The sequence below is a fragment of the Solanum verrucosum genome, unplaced genomic scaffold (genome assembly GCF_900185275.1).
Source record: "Solanum verrucosum unplaced genomic scaffold, falcon-dt-bn FXZP01000038.1, whole genome shotgun sequence".
In the NCBI taxonomy this organism is placed as follows: Eukaryota; Viridiplantae; Streptophyta; class Magnoliopsida; order Solanales; family Solanaceae; genus Solanum; species Solanum verrucosum.
Window position 1 is genome coordinate 2,462,207 of NW_026020564.1, and position 18,876 is coordinate 2,481,082.

General features: G+C 28.8%; 1 protein-coding gene across 1 annotated transcript; it reads right to left on the reverse strand.

Moving 5' to 3' along the window:
* Nucleotides 1–6,019: 6,019 nt before the first annotated feature.
* LOC125810252 (AP2-like ethylene-responsive transcription factor TOE3) lies at nucleotides 6,020–10,461 on the reverse strand. Its single transcript, XM_049489760.1, has 10 exons — nucleotides 9,923–10,461; nucleotides 9,775–9,800; nucleotides 9,661–9,691; nucleotides 9,365–9,452; nucleotides 8,848–8,993; nucleotides 8,706–8,750; nucleotides 8,135–8,226; nucleotides 7,866–8,014; nucleotides 7,196–7,399; nucleotides 6,020–6,300 (listed from the first exon to the last, which is right to left on the reverse strand). Exons 1-10 carry the CDS (start codon nucleotides 10,381–10,383, stop codon nucleotides 6,115–6,117), a joined length of 1,428 nt encoding a protein of 475 aa, XP_049345717.1. The 5' UTR covers nucleotides 10,384–10,461; the 3' UTR covers nucleotides 6,020–6,114.
* Between the last annotated feature and the right edge of the window lie 8,415 nt (nucleotides 10,462–18,876).

Consider the following 18,876-nt stretch of genomic DNA (forward strand, 5'->3'; position numbering starts at 1 on the left):
GAAATATGAGAATGACTAAGACATAAGGATGGACTATGAGGAACTAAATACATCAAGCTAGAGTAGGGTCGGAGGGAAAGATATGAGGATAAAGGGACTTCATATCGGTCTCGGCCTCCCAAGTTGCACCCTCAACTAACTGATTCCTCCAAAGAACCTTCACGGAAGCAACTTCCTTATTTCTCAACATCTTAACTTGCCGGTCCAAAATTTCAACCAGAACTTCTTCATAAGAAATATTCTCCTTAACTCCCAAACCTTCCAAGGGAACAATGGATGTCGGATCTCCCACACATTTCTTCAATAAAAAGACATAGAAAATCGGATGCATTGATGCCAAATCATTAGGCAACTCAAGTTCATAAGCAACTTTACCAAAATGCTTCAAGATCTGATATGAGCCCACATAACGGGGACTAAGCTTCCATTTCTTTCCAAACGCTTCAACTTTACACGATTGAATTCTATTTTAAGCCGCATATTGCTTGAGTTAGTCTTCCGCTTGTAGTCAGCCAGACTAAGATTTTGCTTGGGGACCACCAATGATTCTCGAGTGCCGGCCACATCTAGGGTGTAGGCTCGGGTCATGACAATCACAACCACCACTGATGATCGCTTTAATCTCAACCATTATTGTTAGTCACTACCACAACTATCACCTCCATCACTAAAATCATATCCACTAACACTACCATTGTCAACAACCCCACCACCACCATTACTATGATCCAGTACCAATACTAAGCTAGGGCAATCACTACTACCAATCATCATAAGAAGCATTGTCGTTAACTACCACCAACATATTATCAATCACCTAATATTCTTTAGTCACCACTATAAAACCGTCAACTACTAACATCAACCAATTTCACCATCGTCACTATCAATTGCCACCATCAACTATCACCACCACCATTACTTGTCACTAACATCAATCATCACTACCACTACAAACCATCTCCACCATCACTAGTGAATATAAATGTTTCTCTTCATTTTTTTAACCGACTAATGATTTTGTTTTTTCTAATAATTGATTAATTTTTTATTTAAATTATATAATTATTATATTTACAAATAAATAAATTATTTAAAAGTTATGATCATAATTTATGAACAATATTTAAATATATATTTTTTCCTTTTAGATAATCGTACTTGAAATTTCCTGTGTATGGCATAAACTATGATTATCATTAATATTTTAATATTTTATTTATATTTAATATATTTCTTACAAAATATTATAACACAATATTCAAGTATGACCATTATAAAGAGCCAATTTTATAAAGAATATTATACTGCTATAATAAATGTCATTATTGTTATAAGTAAAATTTTATCACAGAGAAATAAAATATATCATGAAAAATCAATTTTGAAGAAAATCATACAATCATATTAAACTGTCATTATAACGAATGATCGTTATAGAAACATTGAACTATATCACTTAAATCTATTTATTATTTTTCACCAACCTCTCCTATTACCCCCTCATCCCCCAAAAACCTAGTCACCCCCAACCACCCACCCACCCCACCTCCACCCCCACACCCTCCATCTCCCTCACTCACGTGAAATGGTTGTATAATTATGCGTGGAGACATGATTTTCTTGATAAACTTGTTACTTCACATGTGTGCTACATAACTAGTGTGGTGAGTGGTGACTATAAAGTAAAAATCTCTTTCTCCATCTCTACGAGTTTTGCAGTGTTTCGTGGATCCTAAGTAGCGGAAACAGTGACGGATCTAGATTATAGTGTATAAATTTTTGAAAATCAGTTATTTTATATTGAGAGACCTATCGAGAACACTCTTAAACTAGGCATAAATAATTAGTTTTATCTTCAAATTATTGATAACTTTAAAAACATCTTTTTACTTGACTAATTGAATTTAAATACATCTCTCGATTTTGTAATATGAGTGAAATACACCCCTAAATTCTCGTCAAGTTTAGGAATATTTTCAACACTGCTCTCACATTTTTATTAAGAGTCTCATGCCCTTACAAGAGTACTTTGAGACCACTTGCTATGTCACGTGGCAGATCGAAGGTGATTGAGGATGTATCTAAGTATAGTTAGTTAAGTAGAGAGATGTTATTAAGGTTGTCAATAGCTTGGGGACGAAACAAATAATTTGTGTCAAGTTCAGGGGTGTTTTTTAACACTTCTCTCTTTTTATTATTTTATTAAATATTCATGAATATATAACAGTATACTTAATTATTATTATTTATTGATTTGACATTATTAACTTATTATAAAAATTCATAGATTTAAAATCTGAAATCCATTTAAAATTTACATAAATCTTGCAAGGGATTTTTCTTCTTTATTTCTTTTTCTTCTTAAAATTACTGTTCTTTTTTTCCCCTTTTCTGATTTTGGCATACAAAATAGTTTGGGGAATATTAAGCACCCGCAAAATTTAGGTGTCTAACTGAAAGTTCGAAACAAGTTTAAGGGATTTATTTTAGGTATAATGTACAAATATACTCTTTAACTGGATATCAGTTTACATTTATATTCTTTAATTTTGAATGTGCACAACTAGACACTTAGACATGTATAAAATTGAATAAATAGACACATTTGCCCCTATGTGACAATTTGGTGTCCTACGTGGTGTTCTATATGTGTTATGTCATGTAAAATATGTGTGTCTATTTGTTTAATTTTATATAAACTTAAGTGTATATTCATGCACGGTCTAAAAAAAGGCTTAATGCAACAATATACATAAATCATTGTCCAGCGATTAAATTTTAAGTTGAGAAAACAATTTCTTACATAAATAAATAATACTTGATAAAAATATATATTCATAAATTGAACTGATTGATCCTTTAGAGATCTTGTCCACTAAAATATATTTTTTAGTACATAGAACGTTGAAGAAGTATCTCTTATTCCAAGAAGTAAAATGATTTGGACCACAATATTATTTTTAAGGATGAGGACCATAATATAAATCATTACGAATAAAATAAGTCAACCTAATCACTAATCAACATAGAAGTAACTAGAATTAGTGCATACCAAACAATATTCATTAATCAAGCATTTTTTGCAAATCACTAAATTTTTTACTAATATCATCTTTTCTTATAGCAAATAATTTTTTTTGAACAAAAGGCAAGCATTTTCTTTTCAAAATATTAACATAGATCCCTAAGCAGACATCGAAAAGAGGGCGAAAAGAGTCTATTTACCTATTTATTCCCTAAAAAATTATTATTTAAGTTGTTAAATTTTAATTATTAATATTTTATTTATAAATTAAAAGGAATAAAGGTGTGATTCTTTTGACTCTATTCTCTCACCCCACCACTCTCATGTATTCTGAATTTAAAAACTTAAACGAATAACATAGAAGCCTTTTCATATCTTATTTCTATAATATATATTATATAATTATTAAATGACAACACTGTTTAACCAATTCATAATCATAGGACTATAATAACATAAATAAACAAAAAAGTAAGGATTATAATATTTGTGCATATATATTAAAATCGATGATGACGCCCTAGATGATGAAAATGCACCTTATTTTTATAATCATCAAATTGGAAGTTGGGAAAATCAATGTTTCACATCTGGATCCATTAATTAATTAATTAATTTAATCTTAACGATGATTTAGGGTTTTAAGCACAAGCATCAAGATATTTTTTTCTCTTACCTAGTACAATATTCTGAGTGGAAAATACTATTAGGGGAAAGATGTAGTACAATTAAATTAAATACATTTTTAATTATGTTGTCCTTTAGGGTTTGGGTTAAGTCCCTCTCACCGTAATAGCCATGTCTGACTGTTTTTAGTCATGACTGTGATATTTCATTGTACACTATTTGAAAGTAATTAAATATATGTGTTTATCGTTCAATAGTTAATTCAAATATGTCATTAATTTAACTAGTTGGGTAATAAGCAAAAAAAGGGGTTAAATATGTTTTTAAATTGTGTAAAATCGAAATCATTAATTGAGGCTGGCTCTAGTTAAATTAAGAACATATTTACGACAATTATTTAACGATAGTCGATAAGAGCATATGTAAGCTAACTTATTAACTATTGATATGTCTATTAAATTTTAAATACTTTAAGGATATATTTTTACATTTTTTAACATATACCAAAAGTAATATTAAGATTGTATTTTCAAATATGTCATCACAAATTTAGTAGCTATAAAAGTATGTGGATATATATGGACAAATTGATAAATTCAATTTTAATTTATTTTTATTATTTTTGAAACAAACTAGAATGTACTTATTAATGTTGCCCTTCCTCATTAATGTTGTACTTGGTACATTTTAAGGGTTTTACTTATAATAAATCAACCACTGCTAGTCATTAAAAAGGTTCTTAGAAGTGTTGGGAATTTAGTGTGCATCTTTTGTACTTGCCAAATAATTCTTTTGCTATGCTACTTGTTCCATTTGCTTAATACTCTTTCAGTCTACTTTTGATTATTATAGTTTTTTTAGAGTCAAATAATAAGAACTTTGATTAATATTTCACGATGTAATTTTTCATTATATTGATATGCAAATGATTTCATTTTATAGTACTTTTCGTATAGTTTTGGACTATCTAAATTTTTTGTTTAAAATATTGAATTAATGTAATCTAATTAAACTTTAAAAATTAATCAAATTGACTTTCGAAAAGCACAATATGACAATTAAAGATGGATCGAGAGAGTACTTATATAATTAAATAAATAGGAAATGATGAGAAATGTTTTTAAAATATGTGAAATTTGATAAAAATGTTCTTGTTAATATAGTTTATTTAAAATGTTTTCGTTGTTAATACATCGGTTCAAAAATGTGCATATCATTAATATTTTGATCTAAAAGTATTTCTACTATATTTTCTTTTAAACACATTATTTTCTAACTAAAGTATTACTTTAAAGAATTTTTTTCTTTTAAAATCTCTTCAATTAATATAAAAGTGGAAAGTAAAACTTTTTTCTTTTTAATATCCTTTTATGAATTAAAACAAATTACTTCATATATATTTTTTCAAATTGATGTTGTAGGTCATATATATATAAAAGATCATAGTAATCTCATCATTAAATTTTATTTTAGATAATGATAAACGGAAATTCTAATAAAATATTTTTTTTATTTCTTAATCTTTTTCAAATTGTAAGATAAATATTTGATAGAAAATTCCTCAATTTTGAAAGTTATTACAAAAGATTCAAGAATAACTCTATCAATAATATTTTGTGATTTGAACTTTGAATCAATGTAATAATTTTTTTTATGTTATGAAATTATGATTATTGTATCTTAACTTCAAAGTCAAGGATTATATTAGTAAAACATTATTATTCTTTAATTCAAAAATATTAAGAAATAAAAATATTTCCTATTTTATTAAGAGTATAAAATTTATCCTTATCTAAATGAAAGTTAATTAATGATGAATCATTATGATCATATACACATAAAAGTTAATGATGAATTACGATATTATTATGATAAAGATTGTGTTTAGAAGAGAATAGATGATATGTTTATTAAAATTGAGCATTTTCTTTTTTACCTAAAAGTAACAATAGATGTAGTTTGGACTTTGGACCAAAGTACTAAGTATTAATGGTAAATATATTTTTAGATAAAACAATTAGCGGATGATATTTTTGTTTAATTTCACATAATTTAAGAATATTTTTTACCATCCTTTTTAAATAAAGTGTTATCTTCTTTCCTTTGCAAAAATTATAACCAAATAAAACTTTAGCATCAACTTCAACTTTATAAATATTAAATAAAATAAAAGATATTTAAATTTTATGGTCAAACGTCTGCTAAATTTAATTCGAGGTGCGAGAATTGAATCCAAAGAATCTAAATTAAATTTTACCAATAAGAAGAATTTAACAAAAATAAAAAGAATAAAAAGGTTACACTTAACTTTTCCAAAAGAGTTGGAATTTCATTCCAACATATATATACTACCAATATAATCTGTTTGTTTATGTTTTGAGAGTATTAATAATCTCAACATTAATTAATTTTACTGTTTACAAAGATTGATAAAAGAACATGAAGAAATTAATTAATGGTCAAGAAGGTCTCATAAAATTATGATGGAAGCCATTATTTTGAGACCAATTTTGAGTTCTTATTATCTGCTGGGGGAATCCTGATGATGCTGCAGCAGTTGTAATTATCTCATAATTAGGGTGCCATTCTTGAGAATTACTTGTTGCCCCAATTTGGCCTACATTATTGTTGCTCGGAGTCTGAACCTGCCCGTTGATACATAATATAATTAAGTAATTGATTTTTTAAAAATAAATTAATGATTAGCTTTTTTAAATAAAATGATCACAAAATTCAATATGATATTAGATCGAGGTTTAAATCAAAATATTTTTGACTTACTCTTTAGTTGATTTGATCACAAGGTGTACAATAATTGTATCAAAATCATTTTTTAAATATGGTTTAAGGTTTCGATACATTCATAAAAAAAATAAAAATTTAATAGTATTAAGTAATAATTAGGGTCAAATAATCCTTTTTATCTCTTCTCAAAATGAGAACCAATAGTTGAGGGGTTTAATAAATTGTATAGATCATTTATTAGAGTAAGGATAGATTTTAACAAAACAAATTAATTATTACATTTTCGGGGCTGCCTTGGTTATACATTGAATTGATTTTTTGAAAAAAGGTTTTGAAGATGAGTTTCAAATTTAAAAAGTGATTTTCCAAAATTTTCAAGATAATTTTTTTCTCAACTCACAGATATTTTTTTCTCTCTAAATATCAATTTGTAAATATCTTTTTTCAACTATTTTAATTTTTTTACTTATCCTCAAGTATAATTTTTCTTAATGTCCAAACACCTACTAATTGGTTTCTTAAAACAACACTTATTTTTATTGGTTAAAATGCCATTTTTTGTAAAATAATCAAGGATAGTATTTTACAATAATTTGGATAAGTTAATAAAGAAAAAACATGAAAGCCATAAAATCCAACTATTTCTCTTTATAATACATATGTTATTATAACGATATAAGTTTTCTTCAAAATTATTTTTCTATCTTATGTTATATTATATGTTTTATAACAACATTTTGTATAGCAATCAAAAAATATTTAAACGATATTATTATAAGAAAAATGAAAACTCACTTGATATGAATTGAATTGCCGGGGATAGGCTTGAACCATATGTGTTTCACCATCTCTAATAAATTGGCCAAACCTTTGCATTTCATTAATATTTGGTTGCACTCTGCCTGACGAATTAAGGTGCGTTTGGCTCAAGAGTTGCAATGTTTCAGTCTCATTATATCCACTTCTTTTTTGGCCATCAAAATTGATTTGGCTACGTGGCTAAAGGAAATTTAAAACACGAGGGTACTCGATTTCAATAAGTACGACAATTTAAAGAAAAAAAAAGCATGTACAAACATTAGACATGATGCAAATTTGAAATGTTGAAAATAAAGTTGTCAATTGTCTGAACTATGTTTTTCTACATAGTTGCAAGGAATTAAGGTAAGCTATGTTATGTATTCCTTCTGTCTCAAATTATCTGTCGTGTTTCTTCTTTTACATGCTCTTACATAAAACATTAATTAGGAGAGATTCTTTATTATTTTACCATGTCTTAAAATAATAATTTCTTTTTATTAAACACATTTATTTTACTGAAGTATTTATAGCTTTCAAGAACGTAATTATCAAGGATAAAAATAGTAAAGAATATTAATTTTATCTTAAAATTTTAAAATAATAAATAATTTAAAATAATTATTTTCAAAAATCACGATAGGTAATTTCAGAAGTATGTATGCACCTTGTTAAGCCTTGATGACCCTTGGTGGCCCCAATGGACATCCAATTGCAAATTAGATGAAGAATTTTGACCCCTATTGTCCCCCATTTCTTGGCTTGAACCTCCTAAGCTTAAGTCAAGATTGTGGTCCGCTGCATTATCACTACATTCTGAAGAAAAAAAATGCACATTTATCAATGTTACGTAGATTTAACTTATATATATTGACGATATGTTAGAAACGTCGATCTGATAGAGAGCAAATAAATTAAAGAAAAATGTAATTTTACCGGTTGAGTTAACTTCATTTTCATAAATGCTACGATCAAAGTTGGTAACTGCATCTTTTCCATTACACTTGATAGCAGCTTTATCATAAGATCTGTTAAAGAAGAAAGAAAAAAGTGTGTTAAAAATATTTAAAGCATTCACCTTCTCCAATAAGTTAGTTACGTTATACTGTTTCACTTTTCGAAAGTCAAATTATGTGAGCTAACTTTGACAAATTAACATGAGAAAAATTACAACTTATGTAGTAAGTGATACTACTTATCATATAATATTTGAATACTTGGATTTTAAATACTATAAAATATTGAGTTATTTTAATCCAATTTAACTTCGAAAATGAATCATATGAACTTTTGTAAAAAGCAAACGTGCAAATAATTTGGGATAAAGGGAGTAATTTTAGTGCGAAAAATGCAACTAGAATATTTTTTTTCTTTACCCCTCTCGGAAGATCCCACCTTTTGGATAGGAGTTGAGAGGTGTTTATCATTCGAGTAACTCCCTCGTATCAATACAACTAATTAAAGTAGAGAAATTAAGAAGAATAAATTCAGCACTGCAATAACACACCTGGCAGCTTCAACTTCAGTATCAAATAGGCCTAAATAAACATACCTGTTCCAAATAAAAAATTAAAAAAAAAATCAATAATTTCACTCTTTGAAACATTTATTCAATAATCTTGGAGAATAAAATGAGAATAATTATTTACTTTTTGCCTAAGAATTGTCCCATTCTAGCTTCCCATCTACCACATTTATGCAAAGTGACTCCTCTATACTTGGAACTTCCTCTTGGAAAACCAGTACTTTGTCTCCTTAGTACATGCACAAATTCTTCCTTGGTTAAATTGCTCATCTGATACACCAAAATATACATAAAACAAATTATGCACAAACAAAAATAAAATGTCAAATGTTATATATATGCTTCCAACTAAATATTCACACCAAAAAATGTGAAACAAAAACTACTGTTTATGATAAGCCAAATAGTGAAAGTGAAGTATTCCAATCAGACACACACAACAAAAACACATCTAGATGCTTTTTTAGCGTCTTGTCTCAAAAAATTATTTTAAAAACGACTTTAAGATAATAACTATTAGTTGAATGGCCATCTGTGAAATTATAATTTCATATACAGGAGATTATTGATTTTTTCTTTTATCAATCTTAATATCTTTAAAATTAAACTGATCAAATTTAAATTTTGAATGCATAACTTACCTGTTTTAAGTCACCTTCGTAATCCTCCAAGGTAAAGTTTATGTCCGCCTCCGCTCCCCGGAACTTGATTGCTGCCCTATCATATGCACTGTGTCATACATTCCAAAACCTTCAGTCTCTCCACATTTAAAAAAAAATAAAATGTGTACGGTACCATAGAAAACAAAATATTTCTTGCAAAAAATTCAACTTTTTTGTGTTCCATTTTCAAAAAATAAAAAATAAAAAAATGACTTTCATCATATCAAACACTCAAAAATTACAAAAAGTTACAAGAGAAGAATTGAAAATCTCACCGAGCTGCTGCATGTGCTGTATCAAATCCACCTATACCAGATGATATTAAACTTATTATCTTCAAGAACACCAGTAACAATAAAAAATTTAAAAATGAAATAAATTAAACATACCTAAATAAACTTGTTTCCCACAATCCCTAAACGAAATTATAAAAAAGAATTATTAATTTCGAATAGACAATATTTTCAAAAAAATAAGTTGAGTTATATCAATAGTATAAGTCGATTTAATGTGATAGTATTGAAAAGTAACACAAACCATATATGCGATTCCCACCGGCCAGTCCTCCGGTAAAAGGTAACACCACGGTACTGTGAACTTCTTGAACGTGGTCCACGGCGACTTTTTTTAATTGGCTGATGTTGTGACACCTCAATTGGGTTACCCACTAATCCGGTGACAAGTGGCGGTTCCGATTCACAAAATTTAATTCCAGCCCATTGTGCTCTTGGCAAATTGGTGGACTCATTATCCACCGGGAAAAATTGCCGGGTAACTTTCGGCGGTTCCAAATTGTCGTCGTTATCAGAAAAACCGAATAATTTACCTGGTGTACTACTTTTCATTTTTTTACCTCTTTCACCGTCTTCTTCTGATGAATTACCGTCCTCTACAACAAGTACAACGGATGAACTTGAATTTGATACCGATCTCACCGGTATACCTTCATCAGATTCATCCTCCATTATTTGATCGGGGGAATCATTTAAATTCCACATTTTTTTTTGTTGTATAATAAAATGGGTTTGTCGATAGAACCAAAATGAGTCTATTTTCGAAAAGTTGTAGATTTTTAGTTGCAACGTGACCTATATTGATGTGTGAAATGAAGAAAAAAAATGAACTTTTTTTTTGTGTAAATATTGAAAGAAGATGGAACTTATAACTTATAGAGAAGTTGAAGTTGTTGGGGAAAGTTTTATTTTATAAAAAAAAAGAAAAAAGAGAGAGATGATGGATATGTGATGTCTACTTAGTATTTTACTAGATCTTGTTTGTGCTATTTCACCTATTTAGCTGCCCAAATACAGAAATAGACGAGCCTAGTTTAGGAAGAATAAGCCCAAAGCAGCCTATACCAACGTTAACCCTTCCCCCCACACCTTAGTTTCTAGATCCCTATTATCCAACCCAACTTTGTTCTTTTTCTAACGTGTTGTGTCAAATTGAGTTGGTTGAGTTTGAAATCTCTCAACTAGAGGTATTGAGAGGGTTTTAGATTCAAAATTTCCTTTACGTTTTTTCGATTTAGTTTATTATATGAAGGTTGTTTAGTACACTTTACCAGTCTTCATTTGTAGTCCGTAGGCTATTATACTAGATCATGATTTATCTTACGTGTATTTGAAGGATATTGACATTTTACGTGACAATATTTAATTTTGATATGATACCAATTTTTTTCTTAAAAAGGAAAAAGAGGAAAACATTTTCATCATGTGTGACGAGTATTTTTTCTATTTAAATTTATGTGTTTAGGTTAATTGAATACAAAAAAAAAATTAAAAAAATTTGTTGTACTATATTAGCATATTCTTTGAAGTATATAATTTTAAATATTTCATGTGAAATGTAAAAAATGTCACTCTTTTTTAATTGAATTAAAAAAATACACTGATAAAAGGGAAAATTGTATGAAATAGCAAATTATTAATTCAAATTAAATGTTATAGCCATAATTTATTTATTTGTAATTCGCAGCAAATATCTCAATTTTTTGTCATCTGATTCGGTATACAATTAGCCATTTTCGATATACAATTAGTCATTTTATACATTTCGGTATAAAATGCGTTTATGTTTATATAAAGCGAGAGAAAAGTATATATACAAATATAAATACATATATTTTCGTTCTATACACTTATAAATACACAAATACAGATCTTATTATACAAATTACAGTGTATAAATGAATTTATACAAAGCTAAACAATTTATATAAAATTGGATGTATCTAGCGAATTATACAAATCAAAAGCTCCATAGCAAACATAAAATTTGTTATGGAGCGCAATTATGCAAATTATAGTCTATAGCTATAACATACAAATATAATTTTTATATTTATTTTATGTGAAATTCTTATATTTGTTTTATGTGAAAGTTGCTCTAGATAAAAACATACAACTAAGGATAAGATATAAAATTTGAAGTGAAATTGTATAACAAACTATAATTCTTTTTTAGGGATGGACATTCGATTTTTCAACTCACTTAATTAGTCATTTCTTATATACTCTCCTCTTGTTTCTTAGACCCAATTTTCTATTTCTCTACATATACTAATGTACTAATTAGTATTTATGACTCTACATTTCACCTTTCTCTTTTTACTCTTTTTTTTTGGTACATTGAAAAGGATTTCTCTTTATACTCTTTGGTGAAAGGAAGACTTTGTATTTTTTATATTTTCTTATAGGTCAATGAATGTAAAGGTTAAAAAATAAAAATAAAATTATTGAAATATATAACAAAAAAAGAAAAGAAGAAGAAGAAGAAAGAAGCATCTTTTTCTTACGCAACTTTACGACGTTAACCAAATCGAAAAGCATCTCTTTTTATTTCCTTTTTACATTTTTTTGTACTTCCTTTTTATGGAAAATTGAAAGCACCATAGATGACTTATTACCTAATTACTTTTATTAGCTATAGTAATTATCATTTCTTGTTTAAGGAAAAATGTTAAATTTGTCTTTATATTATTCGTGTTTAATTAATTTTATTATATGTTACGTGTTTTATTCGTTCATTCTTTAATTAGTCGTTATTTACTCTTTTTATTAGCTCCAACATGATATGAGTAAACAGTTGAATTAAAAAAAACTTAAAATTTTCAAGAAGTTCTACGTTTTTCAAAGTAATTAATTGAGGGTATAATAGGTAAAAAACATTTGTCCTTTTTTAATTTGTCAAAATGGACAAGTAATTAAGGACAACTAAAAAAAGAAAAGTGAGCATGTTATTAGGGACAGAAGGAGTATAATATGAATATTTATAATCAACATTCTATATGATGTTACTAGTTATTCCGGATACAATGACATTAACTTAATTGGTGCAAAAATATTAATGGCTATGTAAAAGGAATATATTATATATATTGCCACTTTATTCTCTTTTGCTACCGTGCTTCCTAGACTACACTTATAAAATTACATTAGATATTATTGTTGTTGTACTTCTCCCGTCTCAAAATAATTATCGTCCTTAGAAAAATTATCCGCTTTCAACTACTTATTGTCATGTAAGAAGTATAATTAAACACCATTTCTGATTAAAGAAATGTAAATAAAACACACAAGATATTTTGAGACGCAAAATGTATTAGATTTTCTGGTTGACTGCTGGATTTATTATAGTAGGCTGCAGTAGAATTGTTTTTTATGTTGTTTTTACCATTTGGGTACAGAAGAAAGGTAAATTAGGAATGGAGAGGGGTAATTTTGAGAAAAGAAAATAATTATTGGTAGTGGGGTTTGATTTTCATAAAAAGGAAAGTGGAATAATAGCAATAAAAGGAAATACTTTCCAGAATAGTCCAATCCAAGAGTACGGGAGTAGGACCCACCTTTTTTCCTCTTTTCATCGACCAATGACTTTCTCACATGTACCTCGTAGTATTATTTATTAACATCCCAAAATTTTCACCACTCTCACACTTTCAAGCGCGTGATCTCACCTTTATAACTCGTTTGGTATCGAAATGAGATAGATAAATTTATTCCATGCGGTTAGGGGTGTCAATGGGGCAAATTGAGTCAAATTTGAATGACTCATAATAAGTTAAGACAATAATCGAGTTAAGATTCAAACCAATTCAAATTGGGTTTGGGTTAAAATGAGTTAGGTCAAAATAAGTTAGGCAATAGCTTACATTATGGGTCAAGACTCAGCCCAACCCAATTTTTATTAAGTTTGATTGTTTAATTTGTTATTTTTAATTATTTTAGTACCTAATAAAATTATTATTATTTCTTTATTATGACTATATACAACAAATAAATTGAAAAATATTTTTTTTAAAAATATTTCTACGAGATTTTTTTTGAGTCAATTCGAGTTACATATCAACCCAATTTTTAATGGGTTGAAATGGATTGAGCTAATGAATGAAGGGGTCAATAATCAATCCAAACTTAAACGGGATGGGAGGATTTGAACGGGTTAGATTTGATTTTGCCACCCCTACATGCGATGAATAATTTTGGGATAAACTAATTACTCTAATCGAACATAAGGTAATATAATCTTACATTTTATTCTGAAAGTATTGTCTGTTTTTTCTCATACCAAACACCTCCTTAGAGTTCTTGCCTCCACAATTTTCACCAATAAAATTAACAGCTTTCCACAGTAAAATAATTATCGAATTGAAAAAAAAAATGTTATTGATTTATCAATAGTTGAGTGGATTGAATGACTTTTTAGATAAAATGTCAGTAACTAAGCGATATTTAATTTATAAAATAAATTTAAGTGGCTTCTAAAAGAACTATCGTTAATTGAGTGATTATACAAGATATTACCGTTCTGAAATGCAAATTTTGTTATTTTCAATCTATCTATGCTTGGTGCAATTATGAGGGTTGAGATATTTATTAGATTTGATTGTACTTTCTTGAATATTTGATCTAATTTCTTCTTTTCTCCGCAATTTTCATTAAATGATTGTGCCTTGAAAAATAAATAGAGTGATGATCTAGATAGCAATAGGTGATTGTAAAATAGTAAATATATGTAGTTAACAAATTAAGGTATAAATTACAATCTATCCCTTAAAAGTTTATAATTACAGAAATTCCTTAAACATATACAATAATATAAGTGCTGATACATTAATCTGATGCGCGAGATACATTAATCGTTAAGTAAGATACATTACATTTTATACATAATATACTAATCTGATGTGCATTTTATACATGATACACTAATCTGATGCGCGAGATACATTAATCTGTTGCCCAAAAATGAGAGATTTTGGAGATTTGTAAAACTTATAGGAGATAATGATAATAAGTAAACTAAAAGGTGGAGTTTCTATAATTTTTCCCAATAAAAGGGAGGTGGATAGCACCAGAAGAATAAGGGTGTGCATATGATAGGTAGCTAGATTAATAGACAAATTCACAGATACACACATTAATTATTCTTCACATCCTCCAACAATGTTACTCCCTATTTCCTCTGTCCTAATTTATATGAATTGACGTGTATATAATAGATAATTATTAATCACTTTATTAGATATAAAATTGATATTTAAAGTTAAGTTGTTATTAATATAGAATGCGCCTTATTTAGATTAACTAAAAAGGAAAACAAGTTATATAAAGTGAGATATGTATAGTATAATTAAGACGAGTTTGGCACAATGATTTTAATGTCCTTTTAATTTTTTAAATTAAAAATAATTATTGATTCAAAAAATGAAAAAAAAAAAAACATTCAAAGGTGGATTCATTACTTGAAGTTTATAGATTTTTGCAATAATCTCAAATTAATTTATAACAATAACTGAATTTACAATCTGATGAATTATTCATCAAAAATCAATGAAACAATAACTTAAATGTAAGAGAATGAAGAGGAGAGTAACCGAGATAGGCGAAAGAGTAAGTCATACAATTTTATTCAATGTGTTAACTAAGAATTTGCACAAGCTTGTCTATATATATATAGAGAGAGAGAGTCAAATATACTCTTTACAATGCACTTAACTACTCAATTTCCTAACTGACTTTGTATTCACAAGAACCTACTAGATTATCTAGATCATTTTATATCCTTAACACTTTCTCTCAAACTTGGTATTGCAAAGAGATTAGCCTGTTCAAGTTTGGATATCAAGTAGACAAGTTGAACTTTGTTTGCACTCTTGGCTAGGACATCAACATGTTGATCATGTGTAGATATGTATTGTCATAGGTGAACCCAAAATTTGAATGCACTTAACTACTCAATTTCTTAACTGACTTTGTATCCACAAGAACCTACTAGATTATCTAGATCATTTTATATCCTTAACACTTCCTCTCAAACTTGGTATTGCAAAGAGATTAGCCTGTCCAAGTTTGGATATCAAGTAGACAAGTTGAACTTTGTTAGCACTCTTGGCTAGGACATCAACATTTTGATCATGTGTAGATATGTATTGTCAGTGGCGAACCCAAGATTTGAATGCACTTAACTATTCAATTTCCTAACTGACTATGTATCCACAAGAACCTACTAGATTATCTAGATCATTTTATATCCTTAACACTTCCTCTCAAACTTGGTATTGCAAAGAGATTAGCCTGTCCAAGTTTGGATATCAAATAGACAAGTTGAACTTTGTTTGCACTCTTGGCTAGGACATCAACATGTTGATCATGTGTAGATATGTATTGTCAGAAGCGAACCCAGGATTTGAAGTTAGGGGCACCACAAGGGTTAACTATTATCAAAATGGTGATTTATAAAGGCAAAACATTTCTTACCCCTTTGCAAGATTCAAACTCAGGACGTTCAGCTTTTAAGGTTCAACATTCGACCAACGCGCCAAGATTACCTTTGTTTATTAGGGTGCACAGTTAAATATATTATCTTTTTATAAGCTATCAATATTAACTTAATAAATATATATATATATATATAAACAAAAAAATTAAAAGTTGTCAGGTGAACATGCACCCTCACGGGTGCATGTAAGTCCGTCCCTGTGTAACGCGGAAGCTAGCAAAGCAAACCTCAAAAGACCATGAGTAAGAAGACAAACGAGAAATATACAAAGACACAAAGATTTAACGTGGTTCGGTCAATCGACCTACGTCCACAAAGGAGATGAACAATCCACTATATAAACATGAGAGTACAAAATATAGAGAGAAATAACCTCAACCAATTCACTCGGAATACATGGGAGGTTCACACAAGTGATAACGTATCAAGCTTGTGATCCACAAATTCTCCCCCTTAACCAAAACTCTCAAAGCCCTTAAGACTACATTGTGAATGCTGATTAAGTTAAAAGGAACAAACCTCTATTTATAGAGTCCTAAACCTTTTCCTACAAGAAAAGGACTAGCCAATCCAAAACCTTTTTCTAAAAGGAAAACCTATTTATGGTAAGAAATTCAGGGCAAATAAAACCTAACAAATCTCCCCCTTGGCCTGAATTTCTAACAAAATAAATTTGTCCACCTTCTTCACATAACTTTCAACAGCTTGTTTCTCCTCTCCATAATCTCCTCCATCAAATCTATGTATCAACACAGAGAACTTCTCTGAAATAATTTCTCCAACAAAAATCTTCATTACTGTCAAAATGGTTGCGGCTAGAACTACGCCCGCCAAGATGAACACCCATCTTTCTAACCTGGTTCAATCATCGATTATCAAACCACTGAACCTGACTCCATCATTGAATCTGGCTCAGATACCACTTGTTAGGACCGAAATAAGCAGATGTAACGCGGAAGCTAGCACAGCGAACCTCGAAAGACCATGAGTAAGAAGACAAACAAGAAATATACAAAGACACAAAGATTTAACGTGGTTCGGTCAATCGACCTACATCCACAATGGAGATGAGCAATCCACTAAATAAACATGAGAGTACAAAATATAGAGAGAAATAACCTCAACCAATTCACTCGGAATACATGGGAGGTTCACACAAGTGATAACGTATCAAGCTTGTGACCCACAAATTCTCCCCCTTAACCAAAACTCTCAAAGCCCTTAAGACTACATTGTGAATGTTGATTAAGTTAGAAGGAACAAACCTCTATTTATAGAGTCCTAAACCTTTTCCTACAAGAAAAGGACTAGCCAATCCAAAACTTTTTTCTAAAAGGAAAACCTATTTATGGTAAGAAATTCAGGGAAAATAAAACCCAACAAGTTCTTTCATGATATACTGGATTAGCAACGATTTGAATAGTTGATTTGCTATTACTAAACTCTGTAAGTACTGTAAGTGGTAGTTGAACTTCAAAATCTATGATTAAGCCTACAATCTAAGTCAGTTCAACACACAATCCTTAGCTTCTATATTCTGATTCAGCTGAACTTCTTGATACATATGAGACTGTTTTGATTTATGTAGAAATTAGTTGAGTACTTGAAAACTATAAGATATATATAGTCTAGGAACTGTTAGATATAAAAAAAATTCCGACTGGTCTTTGATATGCACCTTGATCAACTAGTATTTCATTACTAGAATCTACAACCTATTTGAGATAATGATCACATTGGATACTAGTTAACTTTGTAGTAGTATCCATAGGAGTAGGTGCTGGTTTTGCTGCACTGAGTCCAAGAGCATACTTCCTTTGATGCATAATAGTACGTTGTTGAGATATTGAAAATTCAATACCTAAGAAATATCTTAATTCTCCAAAATCTTTTATCTTAAACGCATTATGCAGTGTTGTCTTAGTGTTTAGGATCTCTTAATGATACCAATACAGTATATATATACTTATTTAGTATTAATTAAGTGAAATTATTAGTCTTAATGATACCAATACATTATATGATATTGATTTAGTATTAGTTAAGCGAAATTATTTAGGGGCATATAGTGTAATTATTTAGTGGGGTATGAATGTAAAGGGGTATATGTTTGTAATTATTTTACTTTTATGTGGTATTTGCTTAGTTTTCTCTTTATTATTTAATAGTATTTTCAGCATGCCTCTCACGAATGAGTATGATTCTTTTTCATGGGTCAATCATGTGAAAACTTTTTTTTAACATGTAAACGTAAAGGTGTCAAAGGAACGATTCAGTTGGTTATTTTAAAAAAATTATACCATTTCAATTTTTCGGGTATCTTATAATCTATATCCAAATTTGATTTTTTAAAACCATCCAAATCATATTGTTTCTCTCGGTATTGGTAAGGTTCAGTTAATTTTAATCTTTTCTTACTTTTAAAGTATTACCTCAAAATATATCATTATTAAACTACTTCTTTGGCAAATATGTTCTTGAAGAAGCACTTCTATTCTTCACCAAGAAGTATGTAAAACCTTGTTGTTGTATTGTTTGATATTAAACATTTAATAGAAGTTCTTACATAGGTTTTGCCATAATGTTTGATGGAGTATCTATTATAGTATCTTTTAATTTTAAACCTAATTAACTAAAGGACAATTAAAGAGAAGACCCAAAGTCGTTCAATCACCAGAGACCTAGGACCTAGGTTATATTTATAT